Source organism: Nilaparvata lugens, chromosome 3, assembly GCF_014356525.2.
Source record: "Nilaparvata lugens isolate BPH chromosome 3, ASM1435652v1, whole genome shotgun sequence".
NCBI lineage: Eukaryota > Metazoa > Arthropoda > Insecta > Hemiptera > Delphacidae > Nilaparvata > Nilaparvata lugens.
The window spans coordinates 22,935,633-22,960,034 of record NC_052506.1 but is presented as its reverse complement, the minus strand read 5'-3'; the positions used below and the strand labels follow the sequence as shown (position 1 = coordinate 22,960,034).

Here is a 24,402-nt window from a genome sequence, read left to right as displayed (position 1 = left end):
TGAGTACAAGTTTTTAATAACTTTTATTCAAAAAAACCTGACTGTAGGGTCGTCAAAAATAGTTCAAAAACGAATTACCTATATAGCATGAAGTATTACAATGTAATGATGAAAAATCACATAGGTATCTCAAAAATTTCATAATTTAGTATAATGGGAGGGGGAATACCAGCCAAATAAAACTATAATATCCTACAGTCGAAATACAACATTTTTTATTGTGATAACAATTCAAGGTCTCCCTAATCAATCAAATCAATATTTTGATCGTCTTGATATACAATCGTTGTGTTCAATCAGAATCACCTGTTAGATGCACTTAATGTCAGGATTCTCTAGTGGGTGTCCCTTAAGGGGACACCTCAAGAATCGAAATATTGAACACTCATAGCTTTTGATAAAATTGAAATTGAAATTTATTCTTCCAAAAAATACATTAAATTACAGTATATTACAATGTATAACTGAAAATAGTGGAAAAATATTGCTTTTAACAACCCCTGAGTTACTACAGTGTGGGGTCGTTCATGTTCCATATGCATTTTTTATTCTCTTGAATAGTATGGTTACAGTGTTAAACAAATGATCCGATCTTTTCGCGCATTCTTCTCAGCTCGTTAAGGCGGTTTAAAATCATGCATTATAAGTCAAATTTAATCATAAAATGGATAATTCAGAGTTATAATCATTTTTCATACTATAAAATTACATATTCATGGCTACGTATCTTGTGAAACACTGAATGAAAAATTTTGGATGTAGTGGAGGATGTAAAAAGGGCTCTACTTTTTCCACTCACACTAACCATACTTTCCATTTCAATACCATTAGAAAGTTACAGCCAATTAAAAAACTGGCAATTTCCATTTTTGAGTTTTTGAAACGAGCCTAATACATGACAGAATCTTGCGATTGGTTCTAAATTGAAGAGAATTACTTGCTCTAGCTTATAAGAATAATTGCTTTAAATCCATCTTGAATCACTGTTTATTATTGAAATACTGCCGAGATTGTTGAAATAAGGTTAATATCGAATTTCTTAATTCTTTTTAAACAAACAAATTTAACTTCACAAATATATTATTACATCTATAGTCTAGAGAACTAAAACTGCTCATGCAAGACCCCATTATTTGTCATTCAAAACATAATAATATTGACTAAGCAATCAAATTATTTTGAAAGAGCTTTGGGCTGACTGGTAATTGTATATATCTATTTTTTTTATTTGGCACAAATTTTTTAGTGTTCAATCTAACAATAATTAGAGGCAAATGTCGTAAAAGTTTCATTAATTAATCACCTAATCAAATTTACAAAACAATAATTCTATAAGTGAGAAATACATAAAATAATTTGCTAATTTTTGTCTGAAAAGTGTGGGAATTGTCATATTTGTGCTAATATTGTATTACATAAAATAGATAAAAATCTAATATTTTTTTATTCATAGCATAAGCTTACGTGAAAAGATTTGAAAATAGATACAGTAATAAAACAGGGTTCTAGAACATTTTTTTATCTTCTCTTTATGTAAAACAATTTTTTGATTACGTAAAAGTATTTCTGATGGTCTATAGAATAATGTTTGGATAAATACCATGAAAAAATACACCTAACCAAACTTTACAATGAATAGAACACACATAATAATGATAGGATTTACATAAACTTACGCAAAAGCTGGGAATCTGCAGTAATTAAAGGATCCATTATTGTTATAGTAAATATAATTTTTTAAATTAAGCTTTTTCCATGTTAAAACACGATTTTCAAAAACGAATACGTAATAAATATAACCATCAAAAATTTAACTTCATGATTCACGAAAGACGAAAGAACAGCTGTTCAGAAGTTTGAAGTTCTATAAATGATGCAACTTAACAAAAAAAATAATGTGAAATCTTGATAAAATTAATAATCTTGTTTTTGGAATTCATAGATATTCAATTCAAGTGTATTTACCAATATCTGAGAGAAAAATCAGGCTATGAGTTATATCAGAAAAAAATCCAACACCTTCAAAAATAAATTATCAATATGGGTCGTCAGCAAACTTGGCGATTTCCAATAACCGACAAACTAGAACAAAAATGGCTACATTATTTCAATGCATGTCTCTTTACATCAAGGCAGTGGCTATGAGCATTTATATAGAACTTAAGGACCCTACTATAGAGAAATAATAGCTTAAGTAGATATCTCATGGTATAGGACGTTTATGTCGCAACTTTTACTGTTATCTCAAGCCGATAGTCCACTTAGTTCTTTCCTGTGAAGCTGTGTGACCCTCGTAGTCTCTCATACTGTGCCGTTCAAACGCTCTCACCCCTACAAAACAGTAAAGATCGATAATAATCGACAGTAATCGGCTTGAGATAACAGTAAAAGTTGCAACATAAACATCCTATTACATGGAATATCTACTTACACTATTGTTTCTCTATGGCCCTACACACCTACGGATTTGGCCTGTCTTGGCTCGGCTCGGGCAGAATCCGTGAGTGTGTAGGCTCTCCAGGTCGGGCGCGTGTAGTTACCAAAAATCTAAATCGCCTAAAAATCGAAATAGCAAAATTTTTATTTCAGATTCGGATCCAACGCCCTTGAATTAGTAAAATGTTTCGCGGGAGCTCTAAAATAGTCAAAAATGAAAACTATGTGAGCACTTTAATGTTACTAATGGAGAATTTGGTTGAACTTATAGCAAGAAAGTACTAGTACTGTAAAATAATAATACCAGTGTTTCCCAAAAAATTTTATTAGCTGTAGAATAAACATATTTCAATTTTTTATTCAATAAAAATGAACTTATTTTTATATTATTTTTGTCTTCTTGTGGGAAATTTTATTGAGGAAGCTGAAATTGAATCACAATTTTTTTGTCTCTATTTTTAACAGGTTAATATTGAGTATGACAACCTTTTTCGAGCAATGAATTATCTTAGCAATTTAAATACCACCTTACATAAGATGTAAAGATTTATATACAGTACTTATTGGGAGCTGGTTAAGGCTTTACAATACTTTAAGTATAGAGGGTTCAATTCTCTATCTACTGCTATGCTGTGTGGAAAGAGTTGGTATATGTCTGTGTGAAAAAGAGAGAGTGATTGATTGATTGATTTTATTGATGGTGTGCTAGGTCTCAACAGACCCATTACACAAAAAAAGCATTACAAAATATACATCCAGATAATAAAACAGAATAAACGATAGTAACATGAACAAAATGGTATTAATGCAATTAAGAAAAAGAGAAATTAGTAGATAATTGGAAAATGACAGATTAATTGTTATAATTATAAGATAGTAGAAAGCTCTATCCAGGAGGAAGAGAGAATAGAGAAAAATAAGGGGACAGGAAGAAGAGATGGAGAATAAAAGTAAAACATATATAAAAAGAAACTACAAATGAAGCACAATGACTTTTAAGTGGCATTGAAAGATCTGTTGATGAAACTGCACTTCAGCGGACCTCAAAAAGCTTACTGAATTCACATCCGTCAGGAATTGATTGATTGAGTACTTTATTTATGTAGATTACAATATATACTGGCTTATACACTTATATACAATAGCTTACAATACAGAAAAATTATAGATGAATTTACAAAAAAATAAATTAAGAAAATAATTATTGAGCTGTATATTATATGAATAAAAGCAATTTGTAATAACAATAGATGAAATAGATAATATTATAGATAATAGAGAGAGAAAGAGTGTGTGTGTGTAGAGAGAGAGAGAGACAGATAAGATAACAATAAGGAGGAAATGAAAGTGAAAATGGTCAGAGTTGAGTTCATATTTAACACTTTTCATATTCATAATTGATTTTTGATTTTCTGATTTCATATTTGGATTCATCTCTTCAAAGTTTAAAATTTTAAAAAACGTTTCAAAAATGTTAATGTTTAGACCTAAACTTTCAAGTGTTCAATTACTTCTAAAAACCTTTCCCTTTGTGAGAAAAAAATTATTATCTTATTAACCTAGTACGTTTTTACTATGATAATAGAAAGCTATATTAAAAACAGCTATAACTCCCTTGTTTTCAGGTATTTTCGGGTATGCTTTAAAGAATTTGGGGTAGCTGAATTCAAATCTGAAATCAAAATTCTTCTATCTCCATTATTGGACAATTTAGATTTTGGTGGAGAGGATAGCATTGAAAAGTAGGGTAGGCCGGGCTCGCGTTGCTTACTCCTAGTGTGTAGTGATTTTGCTCAAGTCGTTCAAGGACACGAGCCAAAACAGGCCAAATCCGCGAGCCAAATCTGTAGGTGTGTAGGGCCCTTTAGACCAATTATAGAAGGGTCGCATGAACTGGGAATATCTGGAACTCGAAATATCTTGCAGCTGGCCGGAATTGGAAATATATGGAACTCCGAATATGTTGATATTATTTTGATATATAGAATAGACACGCTAGGAAGCCTAGCCTCTGAAGCCAACATCTACTGCCATATCACCATATCGTGACGTCAGCATCGGATAGAAAAGTTTTCTGCAGAGTTTGTTTACATTGTTTTGTATCCGATGCTGACGTCACGATATGGTGATGTGGCAGTATGTGTTGGCTACATCGACTTCCGGTATGAATATACAATGGGCCGTCTCTATTCTATAACTGGTCTAAGATATGGACATACCAAATATAAATAATATAAAACAATCAATACAAAGATACACTGTTTAGTCCAGTCAAGGAAAGGTTATAGAGGGAAAAATTGAGAAGACAATTTTTGACCCTGCAGTTCTGTTGAGGGTAGTAAGGAGGTGAACATACCAAAAGTCCCCACCACTACCCACTTTGCTAAGGGGGTGGGGGTGGTTTAAAGGTACCATTTTTTGGTTTCTCGCATAAAACTCAAAAACTATGTATCCTACAGACTTGACTCTCATATAACAAATTAAAGCTTACATAATTTACTACAATATTCATTTCCTTTTTTTTATATCTCCTCTAGTTTTCGAGATATCCGCTCTTGAAGGTGTGACATTTTTGAAAAAAAAAAACACTTTTGCCACCAATTTTTTTTCTATTTTAGCTCTTATTTATAACTTCTTAAAAATCGATGGAAAAAATCCATATTGATTATCAATAAGTGATGATTATTGCAAGTTGGTAGAGCATTGAATTCTCTTTGAAATGATGTATTAATTCAACCATTACAATTTTTACTTTCATTGTTATAGCAGCTTCAATGTAGGGGGTGAAATATTCATTGCTGCAACAATTGATCGTTTAACAATGGCATTTGAAGGGGGTGACTGTGACACAATTTTTGACATTACAGCTTGATTTGGACCAGTTAGTAGGTGAACATACAGAACATACTAAAAGTGGGCTTCTTTATTCCCTCTGTTGAAAGTGTGGAACCGCTGAGTTGACACTTACATTGAAGCTGCTATAACAATGAAAGGAAAACTTGTAATGGTTGAACTAATACATCATTTCAAAGAGAATTCAATGCTCTAAAAATTTACAATAATCATCACTTTTCTATGATGCATTGTTGGAGAGTTATAAGCCCTGAAAGAGCAAAACATTGGATAAAAGCCTGTTATTTTAACAATTACACACCTTCAAGAACAAATATCTCGGGAATTGTTGTGAATATCACAAAATTCCACTGAACAAAAAGTGTAGAGCATTAATTTATCAAGCTTCTATTTTGAATGGTTAGTAATGTCGGTTAAACGCATTGTTCTCAAGATATGAGCGTGGAAGCAAAACGCTGGAAAATGCAACTTTTAAACCACCCTCATCCCATGCATTAGCAAATGAGTTGGGAATGACTTTTGATATGTTCTCCTTCTAACTAGTCTCAACGAAGCTGCAAAGTCAAAAGTTTTGTTTAAAACATTCCTTCCAAATTCATATATCAATTCTTCCATTGTTGCAAAAATGGAGATTTCACACTGAACACTAAAGATGTTGCAAAAGATGTAGGGAAATTCGTAAAAGTGTGTAATTACACATCAAATTGAAGAGAATGTAATGCTCTATAAGCTCATAATCAACATGGATTTTTTCCATCGATTTTTGAAAAGTTATAAAAGAAAAAATAGAAAGAAATTGGTGGCAAACGTGTTTTTCCCAAAAATGTCACACCTTCAAGAGCGGATATCTCGAAAACTAGAGGAGATATGAAAAAAGTTGAGAAATGAATATTGTAGGAAATTATGTAAGCTTTCATTTGTTATATAACAGTCAAGTCCTAAGGATATATAGTTTTTGAGGTTTTATGCGAGAAACCAAAATTTGGTACCTTTTAGCCACCCCAACTCCCTTAGCACAGGGGGTAGGGGTGGGGACTTTTGATAGGTTTACCTCCTTACTACCCTCAACAAAACATTGTTGTCAAAAATTGTCTTCCAAACATTTCCCTCTATACCCTTTTTTGAGCATTCATTGCCTGGACTAGTTGTAATTTAAGAATGTTATAACAGAGCATGGCTTTTATGCACTATAAACACAAGTCAAATAAAAGTGAAGAAACAACCCTAATATTATATCACAAACACATTATGGTAATTACTTGATCATAATTATTTGTCCAAACTCCATGTTATTATCATGCTACATACACTTATGAGAGCTCTCTATTATGAAATATGGTAATTCCACAATAATTGATAGGCTTATATTATGTAAATGTGAGTAAGTTTGAGACATTCAAATATTAATATGCTACTCTTTTAATTATTTTTATCCTGAAATTCTTCATCGAAATCATGTAAGGGTATCAAAAAGAATCAGGGATTCAAAATTTCGGTTCCAAGATGTAGGAACAAAACTTTGAAGAGACAAGAAAATAGTTTTTTCCTATTTGAATGGATCTCCAATCAAACCTATTTTCAAATTTCAATATAAAATATTGAAATATTTGATAATATTGAAATATTGATAATTTGGCTTTTTACATTGTTTTACAAACTATGTGTATCCATACACTTTCATTCCCTCAAAGGTTTTGTTTGTTGCTTACAACAACAGCTTAGGACAGAAATATATCAGTGCTACTTGTCGTTGTGCAACTTTGTCATTCTAACGAACAACACAAGAACAGCTGCTAGAGTTGGCATTACTGAAATTAGGACAGCTGATTCTATTCAAAGAATCCTTGTCCATGTTTTTGTCTTCTGTATTGTATGTTGTTTTATTATAAAATAAAAATAGTTGAATAATAAATTAACAATAATTAAATTCTCAATTGATATAGTGGACTTTCTCTTGAAAAGTTCAACTGTGTTGTGAAGTGTAAAATATCAACGATGGCTTTTAAGAAAGATTTTAGACTTCTTTTGAGACCCTACTACTATATTAACCTTATTTTGAGTTTTTCTTACCTAGTGGCTAAAAAACTTCCACCTCTGTGTACATATTTACATCCGATAAGTGATACACAATGTGAACTGGATGCAGTAAGTAATGATAAATATTGTTATAATCTGAGTTTGATATCTCAACATTTCATCGTTACATGATTCAATTATAACTGTAGTTCAACAACTATTAATACCTATTTTATTATTTGAATTTAATCTTATTTATAAAAACATTAAGCTGCACTTTAGTCTATGAGCCGCGGAATTCACCATAGAAAGATATAAATCGATAGAGACGAAATGAATTGCCATAAATCGACAGAGGAGTCAAGACGAGTTTAACCATGTATCAATGCTGTTGATTTCAAAGGATTACCTAAACAAACATTATACTAAAGTGCCCTCAAACCTTATGCAGACAATACTCAAGTTCTCAGTTTTAACGCATTTTTGTTAGTTTAATAATTTACTGTATTGGTCAATGTGCATTTGAAATGTTATCTGCTCTAAGTTTTATCTCGTATAAGTTAATTCAATTCATTGGAATCTGTACGATATTTTACGTGCTTAACTAAAAGTGAATCATTAAATTATTTTAAGGAATCTACTCCTTAACTTGCTGCTTCAAATGTTATAAAACATAACCAACAATATTGGAGATGCAATTTCATTTTTATTAAAAATAACTTTCATTTGTTTGTCTAATCCACCAGCACGTGAAAATTACTGATTATCAGCCAATCAGAGGTTGATTCTGAGTGTCGGCCAATAATAATATCGAGTCACTTGGCTGGTTCAGGTCTGGTGTCAAAGTTTTGAGGTCGCACCTGATCAATTTTAGGACCTCTGACATGACCTAACTTGCCATGTCCGAAAAAGTTGTCCGACAATCAGTAAATATAAAAACGGCGATGGCTAATTCTCACAAACAGCTGATTCTCTGTCAATCGGAGGACATCTCGTAATGATAAATACGTCGGCTGAAAATTGGTAGAGTTCAAGGAAACTATTGCTGGAGAAAGTGTACCACGGCACTTGAATGGATGTCACACTTGCCGACAGGGCAGAAAACTCTCAGATTAATTGATTGTCAATCTAATTGATACGTCAACCTAACCTTCCTCTGGTTGAGAATCAGCTGTTGGTCAGTTCTAGCTAATTGGAGGACATTCTAGGTGTCGTGACGATGTCGGCCGACAATCGGTAATTATAGAAACGGCCAATAAGTGATAACAGGATGAAACGGTTCCTTGACTTGTTCCGGGATTGCACATATTATGGTGTCATCTCTATGTTGTATTGTATCAAATTTTCAACGAATTCTATCTAGCGTGAAAACTAGATAGCGATTGATAACATTGAATTAAATTGCTGGATCCAGGCTCACACAGCATGTGACGCGTCAATTCTTTAGAAAAATAAAATAGCAATGTAACAAAAAATCTCATTACATGCGTTTTTATTATGTTTACTCGTTAATTTTATTGACAATATCAATTATAAAATGTGTGATTAACCAACAGGCATTCGCCCAAAACTGTTTCTATACCTAATATATATTTCTATACCTGAGTATATTAATTTTAAAGGGTACTATAATTCTGTTTTATAAGTATAACTAAATTTGAATTTTTCAGAATTTTACATTTTCAACACAAAACCAAATCACCAGAATAGAAAACAATCTTTTAAAAATATCACTCAAACTCAAGTTAAAGTTGAAGAGTAAACGGCCGCAAAAACGATGTCCTAGCAACTGCTGACTGTTGTATTATTGAAAATAATTTGTTAGCCATGTGAGATTCACGTTACAGTGAATCTCTTACACTGACGTTTTTAAGTCAATAAAAATGATAAGTACAAATTGTTACAACTTTTCCGTTTCTTTATGAAGACAAGACTTTATAACATGAATCTACTATTAATCATGGTTTTTGGAAGCTTTATTAGGTTGCACTAGCAATAATTTTATTTTTGAAGCAATTATAAGTTGTGATTTCTAAGTTGGTATTATTTTCATTAGCCTAGCTAAAATTTTATCAACTTATGTTTTTTACTTAAAATTCTTGTATTTTTAGAATAATGTTTTTCTTGACTGGCTAATTTATTTGCAGTGGTTGGTCTCCTACTGCCCGAGCCTACCTACTGTGGACCAGAGAACATAGTGTACTTCCGGACAGCTTCCGGTCTTGACGAGGAGCTGGCGAGGGACAAGCGAGTGGTGTGGCTGGTCACGTTCTACACGGCTTGGAATCCAGCCTGCGCCAACTTCGCTCCTGTTTTCGCCCAGCTTTCATCAGAGTAAGTAGAAAATGCAGAATGAATGAAAATGAGCTTGATTCTGCATTGAAAATACAATCTCCTAATTCAGTATTATACTAGCAGAAATATTTTATAGACGCTGTCAGTTGGAGATACCAGTCTATTCTGTGGATAGACATTTGACATTATTTATTCAAGCATGAGTTGCAGATAACTTATAAATTACAATAAGGATAGGAGGAAATCTAAGACAAAAAAAGAAGAGAAGTAGAAGAAAAAAGAGAATAATAGAATTGAGTAGAAGAGGGAGGAGGAGAATTACAGGAAAAATGAAGATAAAATCGAGAAGTCAAGAAAGGTAAGAAATTGGAAGTGAAAAAATACAATACTTATTTGCGACCATTGAGGCCACACACAAAAGAAATCGCCACAACGACTGCATTAGTCGAATCGATTTGAGAAAAGAAGAAGAAGTGGAAGAAAGAGAAGAGAAAGAAGAAGGAGATGAAGGGAGAGAACGAGAAGTGGAAGAGGAGAATGCAAAGAAGAAAAAAACCAAAGGGAAGAAGAAGCGATAAGAGGGGAGTGAAGGACAAAAATATGAAGAAAGAGAATTGAGAGAAGTACTAGAAAAATAAGAAGAAGAATAGGAAAAGTAGAAGAGGAAGGAGGAGAAGAAGTGCAAGATAAAGGAGGATGAAATCGAGAAGATAAATAAATGAATGAAAGATAAGAAATTGGAAGAAGTCAAAAACGGGAATGAAAATTAAATGAAAGAAGGAGCAGAAGAAATAGAAAGCAAGAGAAAAATTCATGTATTTTTTATGTAATTCAACAGCACGAGAGAGATTCAAGAAAAGGGGGAAGAATGAGAAGACAAAGAAGGGGAAGAAGGAGGAGACAAAGGAGGAGAAGAAGACCGAGAAAAGCCAGAGAAACATCCAAAAAGAAGAAGGAGCAGGGGAAGTAGTAGAAGGAGGAAATAAAGGAGAAGAGAGATTGATTGATTGAGTACTTTATTTATGTAGATTACAATATATACTGGCTTATACACTTATATACAATAGCGTACAATACATCAAAATTATAGGCCTAGATGAATTTACAAAATATAAACTAAGAAAATAATTATTGAGCTGTATATGATATGACATAAAGCAATTTGTAATAACTATAGATAAAATAGATAATATTGTTATGCATCTACATAAATTGGCGGAGCTTGGACTTATCAATGTCCATTCTTCGGAAAGAATATTCGAAGTATCCTTCCCACTAACTCTCTACCAAAAGAGGAAGAGGAGAAGGAAAAGAAGAAGAGGAGGAGGGGGAAGAAGAAGAAGAAGAAGCAGAGCAGAATGTGACCGGACAAAGGATAACACCACAGAAACTACATCAATCGAGACGATTTGCACAGTCGATAAACTAGTGAGACGACAATACGATGCGATTGCACTGATTTGGAACTTGAAAGAACTGGAGTATAAAGAAATAGAAGAAAGCTCTTCGTCTACTCACTCGCTTCCTCTTATAACTTCTCCAGCCTACACACTACTTAGCTCATTTAACCCACTTAGCCAACTCCAGAGTAGTTGAAAGGTTGACCTAGTTCACTAACTTCCTATTCAAACAATGTTGACAGTCTTGAGTGAATCTTCCTCAACATCAAAATACCACCATAAATTATAAAAAAGTGTCCGGCTAGTGTATTTCTTTGTCTAATGTTGTGTTTACACAAGTTGGCTGGTTCACACTCCCTGCCTACAAGGAGCCAGCGGTGATTTGACGTGGTCATGAAAATAAACAAAACAAGGTTAAAGTTCAATAATATCAATACTGCACTTCTTTACAAAGTACATCATGTTATTGTAGTTTGAATATTACGGTAACTCGTCTTAGTCTTGGTAGTGGAGTCATTTTGGACCAAAACTCGCCATTAAAACTGCCATCTACTGGAGGTTTGGCACATGTACTTTGTTACCGAATTTCGGTATCACTTCTACAAGTATTCGGCAAAAAACGTAGTGCTCCGGCCACCATCTTGGAAAACAGCGGCCATAATTCAGTGTATCTTCGAAATTTATCCACCGCGGAGAAAATTGTTTCAAATAAACAATTCTCTTAGGATCAATAGCTATAACTTTTGTGTGTTATGTACAATTTTTCAATACATTCATCCTCAAGGCATACAATAAAGTAATTCGGAAACTTTTCCCGGAATTTTTTTTTTAAGTTATGTTTCTTCAAAGTATTATTGAATATCTTCTTGAAATGTATGTATTCAGAGCTACTCATTTCTATTTATAAAATAACACTATAGTACCCTTTTTTGAAATTAACAAGATTTATAATAGATTGAAAACACAAATTAAACTACTAGTTTCGATATTCCACATCATCTTCAGGTTTAAAATAAATTTAAAACTATTATTATAAATTTCATATAGTTTATTTCTGTTCCATTCATGCTTACCAAGTTCCCTCACATTTCCAAATACTGTGTTTCTTGTTTTGGATTTTTAAATCTATAGATTCAAAAATAAATTTCAGTGAGATTCTCGTTAAAAGGAAATGATAGGACGGTATAGATGCCACGTTTCTTTTTCCACCGCCTTGTATAGTAGATAGATGTGATACAAGTCATCCCTTATTTATTATACTGTATTTTTACTATCTATTTGTTATTAATTTTTTATGATTGTTGATAATAATCAACCTTTGTATCTCAATACATTTTAATTGTCAAGAAAATAAAAGTTACCCTGTCGAGAATCTAACTCAGACTTTTTGCGTGACAGGTAAGTATTCTAACCCAGGGGCCTGTTTCATAAAAGTTACAAGTCCTGTAATACAGGAAAAGTTCCTGTATTACAGGACTTGTAACTTTTATGAAACAGGCCCTGGGTTAGAATACTTACCTGTAAAACCGGTAAAATTTAGAAGTTTGTGTTTCATAAACAATTTCCCCTGTAAAACAATTTACAAGACATTTGACTGTATTACAGGTAAATAATACAGGACTTTAGCATAGTTGTGTTTCATAAAAGAAACTTCCTGTATTACTGGGCCTGTAAGATGTTGAATATTTTATCATTGTTTAGGCCATCCTAAGTGTAGGTAGAATCTTGAAAAGCGACATTTTGTTGAAAGGCAACGTGTTAAAATGGATTAAGTAGTAGTTCTAGTTCTGGTAAAGATGACTATGTTATTATTCGTTGGCCAAGAATTTTCCACGACAGAATTTCTTACAATATGATGCAGGAAACATATCAATATTATGAACGGTACAGATTAAGCTTTCCACAATAAGCGTTATTGAAAATATTCAGAAAATGTACGTCCATAATGTTTTATGTTTTTTATTAAACAAATTTAATTAATGTCGTTGATTTAATTATTAACATTTGATAATGCACTTTTTTGAAACATTACTACTCACATAACTGCTATAATAAGTTATGTAAGTTGAGTAGTTCATTTAATTTCTCAACTATTTATCATTTAACAAGAGTTATTTTCCAGCATGAATGCAATCTGTCCATCTTCAAAAATTTGATAATGTGGATTTTCCACCAAAACATTTCAAGTAGGTAGCACTTTGTTCAAATATTATATTAGGCTTGCAGGCCAATGAAAACATTAATTCAAAATAAAGTTGAAGAGTAAACGGCCGCAAAAACGATGTCCTAGCAACTGCTGACTGTTGTATTATTGAAAATAATTTGTTAGCCATTGTGAGATTCACGTTACAGTGAATCTCTTACACTGACGTTTTTAAGTCAATAAAAATGATAAGTACAAATTGTTACAACTTTTCCGTTTCTTTATGAAGACAAGACTTTATAACATGAATCTACTATTAATCATGGTTTTTGGAAGCTTTATTAGGTTGCACTAGCAATAATTTTATTTTTGAAGCAATTATAAGTTGTGATTTCTAAGTTGGTATTATTTTCATTAGCCTAGCTAAAATTTTATTAACTTATGTTTTTTACTTAAAATTCTTGTATTTTTAGAATAATGTTTTTCTTTGACTGGCTAATTTATTTGCAGTGGTTGGTCTCCTACTGCCCGAGCCTACCTACTGTGGACCAGAGAACATAGTGTACTTCCGGACAGCTTCCGGTCTTGACGAGGAGCTGGCGAGGGACAAGCGAGTGGTGTGGCTGGTCACGTTCTACACGGCTTGGAATCCAGCCTGCGCCAACTTCGCTCCTGTTTTCGCCCAGCTTTCATCAGAGTAAGTAGAAAATGCAGAATGAATGAAAATGAGCTTGATTCTGCATTGAAAATACAATCTCCTATTCAGTATTATACTAGCAGAAATATTTTATAGACGCTGTCAGTTGGAGATACCAGTCTATTCTGTGGATAGACATTTGACATTATTTATTCAAGCATGAGTTGCAGATAACTTATAAATTACAATAAGGATAAGGAGGAAGTCTAAGACAAAAAAAGAAGAGAAGTAGAAGAAAAAAGAGAATAATAGAATTGAGTAGAAGAGGGAGGAGGAGAATTACAGGAAAAATAAAGATAAAATCGAGAAGTCAAGAAAGGTAAGAAATTGGAAGTGAAAAAATACAATACTTATTTGTGACCATTGAGGCCACACACAAAAGAAATCGCCACAACGACTGCATTAGTCGAATCGATTTGAGAAAAGAAGAGAAAGTGGAAGAAAAAGAAGAGAAAGAAGAAGGAGATGAAGGGAGAGAACGAGAAGTGGAAGAGGAGAATGCAAAGAAGAAAAAAACAAAAGGGAAGAAGAAGCGATAAGAGGGGAGTGAAGGACAAAAATATGAAGAAAGAGAAGTGAGAGAAGTACTAGAAAAAGAAGAAGAATAGGGATAAGTAGAAGAGGAAGGAGGAGAAGAAGTTCAAGAGGTTGAAATCGAGAAGATAAATAAATGAATGAAAGATAAGAAATTGGAAGAAGTCAAAAACGGGAATGAAAATTAAATGAAAGAAGGAGCAGAAGAAATAGAAAAGCAAGAGAAAAATTCATGTATTTTTTATGTAATTCAACAGCACGAGAGAGATTCAAGAAAAGGGGGAAGAATGAGAAGACAAAGAAGGGGAAGAAGGAGGAGACAAAGGAGGAGAAGAAGACCGAGAAAAGCCAGAGAAACATCCAAAAAGAAGAAGGAGCAGGGGAAGTAGTAGAAGGAGGAAATAAAGGAGAAGAGAGATTGATTGATTGAGTACTTTATTTATGTAGATTACAATATATACTGGCTTATACACTTATATACAATAGCGTACAATACATCAAAATTATAGGCCTAGATGAATTTACAAAATATAAACTAAGAAAATAATTATTGAGCTGTATATGATATGACATAAAGCAATTTGTAATAACTATAGATAAAATAGATAATATTGTTATGCATCTACATAAATTGGCGGAGCTTTGGACTTATCAATGTCCATTCTTCGGAAAGAATATTCGAAGTATCCTTCCCACTAACTCTCTACCAAAAGAGGAAGAGGAGAAGGAAAAGAAGAAGAGGAGGAGGGGGAAGAAGAAGAAGCAGAGCAGAATGTGACCGGACAAAGGATAACACCACAGAAACTACATCAATCGAGACGATTTGCACAGTCGATAAACTAGTGAGACGACAATACGATGCGATTGCACTGATTTGGAACTTGAAAGAACTGGAGTATAAAGAAATAGAAGAAAGCTCTTCGTCTACTCACTCGCTTCCTCTTATAACTTCTCCAGCCTACACACTACTTAGCTCATTTAACCCACTTAACCAACTCCAGAGTAGTTGAAAGGTTGACCTAGTTCACTAACTTCCTATTCAAACAATGTTGACAGTTTTGAGTGAATCTTCCTCAACATCAAAATACCACCATAAATTATAAAAAAGTGTCCGGCTAGTGTATTTCTTTGTCTAATGTTGTGTTTACACAAGTTGGCTGGTTCACACTCCTTGCCTACAAGGAGCCAGCGGTGATTTGACGTGGTCATGAAAATAAACAAAACAAGGTTAAACTTCAATAATATCAATACTGCACTTCTTTACAAAGTACATCATGTTATTGTAGTTTGAATATTACGGTAACTCATCTTAGTCTTGGTTGTCGAGTCATTTTGGACCAAAACTCGCCATTAAAACTGCCATCTACTGGAGGTTTGGCACATGTACTTTGATACCGAATTTCGGTATCACTTCTACAAGTATTCGGCAAAAAACGTAGTGCTCCAGCCACCATCTTGGAAAACAGCGGCCATAATTCAATGTATCTTCGAAATTTATCCACCGCGGAGAAAAATGTTTCAAATAAACAATTCTCTTTGTATCTATAGCTATAAGTTTTGTGTGTTATGTACAATTTTTCAATACATTCACCCTCAAGGCATACAATAAAGTAATTCGGAAACTTTTCCCGGATTTTTTTTTTAGAAGGTTCGACACTTGATTTTTTATAAATATGATCAAGTTATATTTCTTCAAAGTATTATTGAATATCTTCTTGAAATGTATGTGTTCAGAGCTACTCATTTCTATTTATAAAATAACACTATAGTACCCTTTTTTGAAATTAACAACATTTATAATAGATTGAAAACACAAATTAAAACTACTAGTTTCGATATTCCACATCATCTTCAGGGTTTAAAAATAAATTTTAAAACTATTATTATAAATTTCATATAGTTTATTTCTGTTCCATTCATGCTTTACCAAGTTCCCTCACATTTCCAAATACTGTGTTTCTTGTTTTGGATTTTTAAATCTATAGATTCAAAAATAAATTTCAGTGAGATTCTCGTTAAAAAGGAAATGATAGGACGGTATAGATGCCACGTTTCTTTTTCCACCGCCTTGTATAGTAGATAGATGTGATACAAGTCATCCCTTATTTATTATACTGTATTTTTACTATCTATTTGTTATTAATTTTTTATGATTGTTGATAATAATCAACCTTTGTATCTCAAATACATTTTAATTGTCAAGAAAATAAAAGTTACCCTGTCGAGAATCTAACTCAGACTTTTTGCGTGACAGGTAAGTATTCTAACCCAGGGGCCTGTTTCATAAAAGTTACAAGTCCTGTAATACAGGAAAAGTTCCTGTATTACAGGACTTGTAACTTTTATGAAACAGGCCCCTGGGTTAGAATACTTACCTGTAAAAACCGGTAAAATTTAGAAGTTTGTGTTTCATAAACAATTTCCCCTGTAAAACAATTTACAAGACATTTGACTGTATTACAGGTAAATAATACAGGACTTTAGCATAGTTGTGTTTCATAAAAGAAACTTCCTGTATTACTGGGCCTGTAAGATGTTGAATATTTTATCATTGTTTAGGCCATCCTAAGTGTAGGTAGAATCTTGAAAAGCGACATTTTGTTGAAAAGGCAACGTGTTAAAATGGATTAAGGTAGTAGTTCTAGTTCTGGTAAAGATGACTATGTTATTATTCGTTGGCCAAGAATTTTCCACGACAGAATTTCTTACAATATGATGCAGGAAACATATCAATATTATGAACGGTACAGATTAAGCTTTCCACAATAAAGCGTTATTGAAAATATTCAGAAAATGTACGTCCATAATGTTTTATGTTTTTTATTAAACAAATTTAATTAATGTCGTTGATTTAATTATTAACATTTGATAATGCACTTTTTTGAAACATTACTACTCACATAACTGTTATAATAAGTTATGTAAGTTGAGTAGTTCATTTAATTTCTCAACTATTTATCATTTAACAAAGAGTTATTTTCCAGCATGAATGCAATCTGTCCATCTTCAAAAATTTGATAATGTGGATTTTCCACCAAAACATTTCAAGTAGGTAGCACTTTGTTCAAATATTATATTAGGCTTGCAGGCCAATGAAAACATTAATTCAAAATAAAGTAACTGTAATACAGGCGAATATTACTGGTGATTTTACAAGTGTAGAATTATTTTTATGAAACATAATTTTACAGGATTATAAATTTTAATTTATAAGTCCTGTAATACAGGCCCTGTATTACAAGGGTTTTATGAAACAGGCCCCAGATCTCTATTTCAGAGATCGTTGACAGGAGTTGTGAAATTTTGTGCATGTCAAAAACAGCTGTTCTATTATCGCTATTGATTAAAGGGCATAGCAACTATGCAGACAGACGGAGGAAACATCGAATCGTCGGGCTTAATTCAATATCATGAGGAAGCTCTATTTGAATTCTAGAGTTTTCAAATCATTGCCGGTTTTTTGGAATTCAAGCCAAAATACGTGACTGCATAAGCGGGCCATCCATTATCCGATTTCTTGTCCTAATGTAGGACCGGTATTAATACTATTCAACTGAATGGTATATGGCTTTCAACTAGATTAATGTAGACCACTTTTTCAACTTTGAGTGCTCATAAAAAGTTTACAATCGTCAAGCAAAGGAACAAATTTTATTAGAAATTTCTTACTATTTTCAACCATATCCTTATATTAGACTGATAGAAGGAATAGACTTAGTGACGGTTGCATAAAAGCCGGTTACATTTCAATCATAATTAATTCCACGACAACCAATCAGAGTCTTTTCAAAAAAGCCTTCTCTGATTGGTTCTTGTGAAATTAATCACGCTTAAAATTTAACCGGCTTTCGTGCAACCGGGCCTTAGAATTAGATTTTGACTGATAGTTTGACATGTTTCAAAAATATCGAAATAAGATCGATACATCTCGAAAAGTAAGATTGATATATGAAATTTTTTGTGGAAATTTTCTGTTGCAAATTCCATGTAGAATCCTTTAGTCTTCGGCTGTTACACCTTTTGTGGGACACTCTGTATAGAAATGTGTTTGTGATCAGGTACAGCTTGGACAACCTGAAGTTCGGCAAGATCGACGTGGGCCGCTACCCGGACGCGGCTACCAAGTACCAGATCAGCGACTCGTCGATGAGTCGGCAGCTGCCATCTGTCCTCATGTTCCGCGACGCCAAGGAGGTGCTCAGGCGACCCGCGCCCGACTCCAAGGGCAAACTGCAGCGCTTCTTTTTCTCCGAGGTACGCTTCTTTTTTATTTATTTATTTACAAAGGTAACTTTCTATATGTATTCTAAGCCTAGATGATGAGGGGATAAATGCTAATACAAACGTTATCATTTATGATGATTTCAAGAATGGAGAGAAGAGATGCAGGTTATATGCTATGTGTCACATTTTCAAATATTCACTTTTCACCCTTATGCACCTGTTTTTCTTGTTTTGCTCCTTTCCCCCATTATCTGCCTGCTTTGTCCTCTACTTTTATCTTACTATTTTTCTCCTCCTTTTTTATTTTGTTCTCTTGTTTCTCCTCCTCGGCCGGAGGAGCTAAGTTCACCTTTTTCGCCACTCACTTTTCTTCATTATTATTTTTCTCTCTTTCTGGTATCAGTCTTCTCTTTTTTATTTTTTGCTTCCTTTTTCTTTCTTCTTTTAGCCTCCTCCCGTTTTATGTATTTCGTTTTTGACCTTACCCTCTCAATTTTATCCTCCTTCCTCTTCTTAGTCTATGGGCCGGTTTCCGAGCTGGGGATTTAGCTAAGTTCTAGACTTTAACTGGCTTTAAACTCTGGAGTCAGAAAATTGGCTTTCCGAGTCAGAGCGTTAACGTAGTCGAGGACTTAGATATAATAGACCCTGGAGTTTAGAGATCACGTTAGACCCTGGAGTTTATAATTTCGCTTTCTGAGCGAAAGATAAGTCCAGGACTTGAATTAGATTCTCGCTTCTTCCCGAGACAAGGATTTATCAAAAATCGTTAAGTACAGAACTTGAGCAGAAACAGAGTACAGAAACAGCGTGATTTTAAACCCTCGACTGAGTTAGTTTTTAAAATTAAGTTCTGGACTTAAACTGAGCAAACACTCCTCAGTTATTGTTTTGGAGTAGATGAATAGCCAAATAAATGTCTTGGAATAATACGTAAATTATTTGGATTAGTACATATAAATTCATAATTTATAGTTTGCGAGTCTATTTTAAAATAAAGTTATATCAGAATCATGCGTAAAAACTAACCTCATTTCATGACTGTGACATAACCTAAAAATTTTCAAGAAAAATAATACAAGGATTGCCTTGGAATTTTTATCTTCCAATGTGAATTTTATTAATCAATGTCATATTCAACGTATTAATAATAATAATATAACTATAATAAATTATCATCCCAGTTTTTTCAAAACAAATATGTTTTCCAACTCAATAGCCTACTACAATTTTTATTCCAAATCACTGGCAAGGATCATTGATCAATAATAGCATAACGTGAAATAAAATGTTTATTCATTCTTGTTTCAAAAGGTTATGTTTTGCTTTGAATAGGCCTACAAATAAATCGAGACGTATTTTCACAAGTTGTTACAAAATAGTTTGGAGAGCATGCTCATTTGAATAAGCCCGCTTCAATCAGCTGTCTCCCAATTCCAAAATAACAGCAATATAATATTGTGAATTGCCCTCATGTTTACTGCGTTATAGTCCTGGACTCAAATAAGTCGAGAACTTAGTAGACCCCGGAATTTAGAAGATAAACCCGTGACTCAGAAAGTTGATTTAGACCCGAGTGCTTATTTTAGACCTGTACTCAGTCAGGAACTTATGAATCCCGAGCTCGGAAACCGGCCCTTTATTTTTTGTCTTGTCCTCTTCCTACTCTTTCTCATATCTTTCACCTCCTCCTTATCGCTACTCCTTGACCTTTTTCTTCTTCTTTGTCTTCCTTTTCTTTTTCATCTTCTTTCTCTTCTTCTTCCACTTATTCTTTTCCACCTCCTTATTTTCTTTCCACTTCAACATATTTTTCCCTTCCTCCTACTCCTCACTGTATTCTGTTGAATTAGTAGTGATTACTATGTGAAGGATGAACAAAATAATACTATCAATAATGTCTTACTATCAATACTAAAACGTACATTAATGGTAGAATGTCTCACTTAGCAGATTCAGTGACGGGTACAGTGAAAATATGTTTCCCATTAGTTCTAATAGGACTATTCATACTGGCTCGGCCGGGCTGAGTGGGAATAGTCCCATTATAACAAATGGTAATTATATCTACACTGTACCGGACACGTTCACTGATACCCATATGTGGGAATCCGCCTTAATACTATTTTTATTTTAATGTAATAACTCATCAAAACTCGTTTGCTTTTCAGGACAATGTGAAGGCAGCCTTTGATCTGAACAACCTGTACGCAGAGTGCAAGAAGAACCCCCTCAAGAAGAAAGGAGCTTTGAAAGATGACGAGCAAAAGAAAGTGCAGTAAGAGAACATTGGTTAGTTTCGAACTGCCACGCTGTAATTCCCCTATTCTGTCGACTATGTTAGGTAGATCAAATATGCATTTAATGTGTTCATTTTATTAGTTGTTATCTGGCTAGTTCCGCTTTGAGGGCTGTAGGCTGTAAGCTTCATCTTAGTTGAATGTGTTACCGTCCCATTCTGTGTGAGATATTTTCAAGGCTTGAAACTATAGATAAACATCCATAAAATATAAAATAACAGCGTCAGTACTCGATTAGACCTGGATATTTTGTGATCAGGTTAGTGAATAGGGTCTATGCCTTCCGTCGTGTTACCGATCAGATTATTCAAGTTATGCGGACTTGCCTATAAATCTAGCTAGAAATATGATTATATGAGAAAAAACCTGATACGAAATTCAACTTGACGACTTTCACTAATGAACCACTGTAACACAATCGTAACTTATATATCTATTTAATTTTTATATAGTGAGAAATTTTTAGAAGATGATTGTCATTTTTAAAGGAAGATAAACATAGCCTTGAATTTTTCAATTTCGACCAGATAGACACATATTTGATTGGATATCAAGCCACAGAAATGTGCGATCGCATATCAAGAGCTGGCTCACTATTGGCATATAAAATAGGCAGGTCTAATGGGGCCCGAATGAAGTTTCTATGCTAGGTACTTGATTATCTCTCATCTAAGGGCCATATGCACTATCTCAGTTTAAACTAAGGTGATTGATCTGCTGTTGGTTTAAACCAGGAATGAAACGCATTATAATAAATGTAGATGGTGCGTATGGGCCATAGTAACTTACCTCAAGATCACTTATTGAGAAACAAAACATTTGATCTATCATAGTTCTGCTCAAGCTCAAGTATTATTCATGAATAGCTAGCTACCAATAAGAAGTTTGTGTTAAATTGGCTGTAATCATTCATGACGATACTACTGTTGAATTGGATCTTAACATTAATGATCTACTCGGTAGCTATTCTAGAAGCTCAAACTCCTCCCAATTATGTAAAAAAGTAACTGTTTTGGTGAATTTGAGAGATGATGAGGGAGGATGGATAGATATATCAATTTACAATATCAATATGTTTGAAAAATAATTAAGAGAAGGCAGTGAAATACTGTAAAACTCTCAAATATACAAAACGAAAGCATGCTTCAGATTTTTTACTGTTTGTAATAGTTACAACAGTCATGACTTCTAATTTATTCGACAAATATCCAATTATTGTATTCTAACTATTTCATATTGGATATTATACTTATTTACAAGTATTATATCTCTCTCATTAATATGCTTATAACTATTAAGATCAGCTCTCATGTGCTTCTTATGGGTCTGAAATCTTCATTATTCAAATCTAAAATTGTTTTAAAGGTTCTCTTAAATTAAGTATTTCACAAAAACTAGTCAATTGGTCCTTTGTAGTAAGTTATATCAACTGTAGTATGTTTTATAAACTGAATAGTGTTTATAGGTATGTTTTCAACTCGCACATTGTGTAGGAGCTATAATAGTAAGATAGTAATTATTATTGTAATGTATTTATTACTTTAGTTTTTGTTTGTAGGCTACCTGACTTTTATTGTAAGATTACTGTCAGTTAAAATGATCATATTGAAAGTACAGTTGAACACGATACAGTTATTATAATATATTTCAACTAATGAGGACAATTATAAAAAGGAAAAAAATGAAAAAAGAAAGAAGCACAATTATTATCTAATTTTATACCCACTTTCAAGCCAAAACTTTTGTAGAAATCATCCTGCAAAGCAAATTTAAAATTGAAAATTTCAATCGATGAATCAGTCACGGGAAATATTTATCGAGCACCAAATTCTATACAATTTGTGAATGTTCTAGTCCTGGTGGAGGCTAATATCTTGATTTAAAATTTTTCTGACAGATAATTCCCATCATTTCTCCTTCTTTTTAGAATCTTTCATTTGAATATCTTGAAGCATGTTACCTCAAATAAATTTCCACCGTTAATATGGAATAATTTTTATCATCATTATTGAGATTGACTTGAAGCTCAGAGCTTCATTATTATCAGTATTATTTTTCGACTCTGACAAACTGATATTCCAAATACATCTTCGTGGTGAACCTCGTAAATCCAAAACTCTATCAAAGTCTGCGGTGGTATACAAAACCCTGGCTTTTCTACCACGAAACTCATCTTTGCTAGTATATAATATAAACTACTACTTAATAGCCTGTGCTTCATCCTCAGTAGGTTTATAAGCATTTTTCATTAACAATATCATTGTGATTGATCTGTAATCCACCTCAAGTTTAAAGCGAATTCACAATTATTATGATTAATGTTATTCCGTAATTAAATCGTCTTGCCTGTACATGTTTCACTCCAGTGTTTTTTTTTAATAATTCTGTTCATTCTCGATGTTTTGTGAAATATTTATTTGGTTGATAAATAAATAAGTTGTATTATAAGAAAATTGCGTACGATATATAATCCGTAAACATTTTATCCAGTGTAACTTTCATAATATTATGAATAACAACACCCAAAAATCATGTTTTTGGACTCAGGGGACCTTAAAACGTATAGAAAACTTGAAATCAGGCTACCTTAATTTTTTTGGAAAGCAATACTTTCCTTACCTATGGTAATAGGGCAAGGAAAGTAAAAATTCGGGGGAGGAACAGTTCTGCGTTGTGCCTGTTCATCCTCCTCCAATGATATTGATGAGTTGTGTATCACTGAATCACTAAACGAATGAATAGATTATAGAATTCATAAAATTTTAGAGAAGGTTTTCAATTCATTGCAATCAATTGAGTTATCAATCTCAACAAATTACAATTTGAGTTACAGGACCACATAATGGTGTGTGTTTCAAGCTAATATCAACACATCTTTTGCTGAACGTTTTTGATTGAGGAGTTTCGATAATATATCACTTCCATAAATTTTACTCACTTCCTGTTCATTCTCAGAGATAGTTAGTTCTAGCAAATCATTTCATGTGAAAATGTTTTTATTTTTCAAATAGCATTAACCGTGTTCATATTTTATAATGTACGGTACGTATCTAGTTAACATTTGAATAAAACTCCTTTCAGAACTATTAATAATTCAGAATACTTCAGCAATGAGAATAGAATAGAATCGATTTCATTCCTTTAGGTATTACAAAATATATACAATTGAGAACGTCATTTTCAACTCAATAATGGGGAATCAATACAACAGATTCGAAAATTTCACACGGACATTGATGAATACTAGCCTACTGCATAAAAATATCTCTCAGGTGGGGAATCGAACCCTTGACCTTATCTATGTTGGTTTATGTTGCTCTTCCTTCCTATTTTAAAGAAGTGATTCAGCTATTTGAAGGCGAAATCAAATTTATCTAAATTACCATCTAATTTGAATTTCCTTGCAGCTGATAATTTGAAGCTCCAATTACTACTGATAAGAAGGGTTTTAATTTGTAAATCCAATTACACATTTTGAAATACTTTACATGTTTGCTGAAAATT

The 24,402-nt window shown here is 33.0% G+C and overlaps 2 protein-coding genes across 2 annotated transcripts in view; one reads left to right on the top strand and one right to left on the bottom strand.

Annotated features, from left to right (window-relative positions):
- LOC111047619 (maestro heat-like repeat-containing protein family member 1) overlaps window positions 1-1,843 on the bottom strand; it is a 68,570-nt gene extending 66,727 nt beyond the window's left edge. Inside the window, exon 1 of the mRNA XM_039423320.1 lies at window positions 1,677-1,843. Coding sequence (XP_039279254.1) covers window positions 1,677-1,713 — 37 coding nt within the window. The 5' untranslated portion in view covers window positions 1,714-1,843. The remainder of the gene's footprint in view (window positions 1-1,676) is intronic.
- Window positions 1,844-7,126: 5,283 nt separating this feature from the next.
- On the top strand, window positions 7,127-23,119 carry LOC111047621 (thioredoxin-related transmembrane protein 2 homolog). Its single transcript, XM_039422743.1, has 5 exons — window positions 7,127-7,492; window positions 9,453-9,639; window positions 13,646-13,840; window positions 18,433-18,628; window positions 20,770-23,119. The coding sequence occupies exons 1-5, from the start codon at window positions 7,285-7,287 to the stop codon at window positions 20,878-20,880; spliced, it is 897 nt and encodes a 298-aa protein (XP_039278677.1). The 5' UTR covers window positions 7,127-7,284; the 3' UTR covers window positions 20,881-23,119.
- Window positions 23,120-24,402: the final 1,283 nt, after the last annotated feature.

Excerpts from the sequence above, each read along its gene's own strand:
- LOC111047621 (XM_039422743.1), top strand. The coding sequence starts at position 7,285 with ATGGCTTTTAAGAAAGATTTTAGACTTCTTTTGAGACCCTACTACTAT. Across the intron at positions 7,493-9,452 it reads ATCTCAACATTTCATCGTTA|TGGTTGGTCTCCTACTGCCC; the intron begins CATGATTCAATT and ends ATTTATTTGCAG. Across the intron at positions 9,640-13,645 it reads TTCGCCCAGCTTTCATCAGA|ATTTGCAGTGGTTGGTCTCC; the intron begins GTAAGTAGAAAA and ends ACTGGCTAATTT.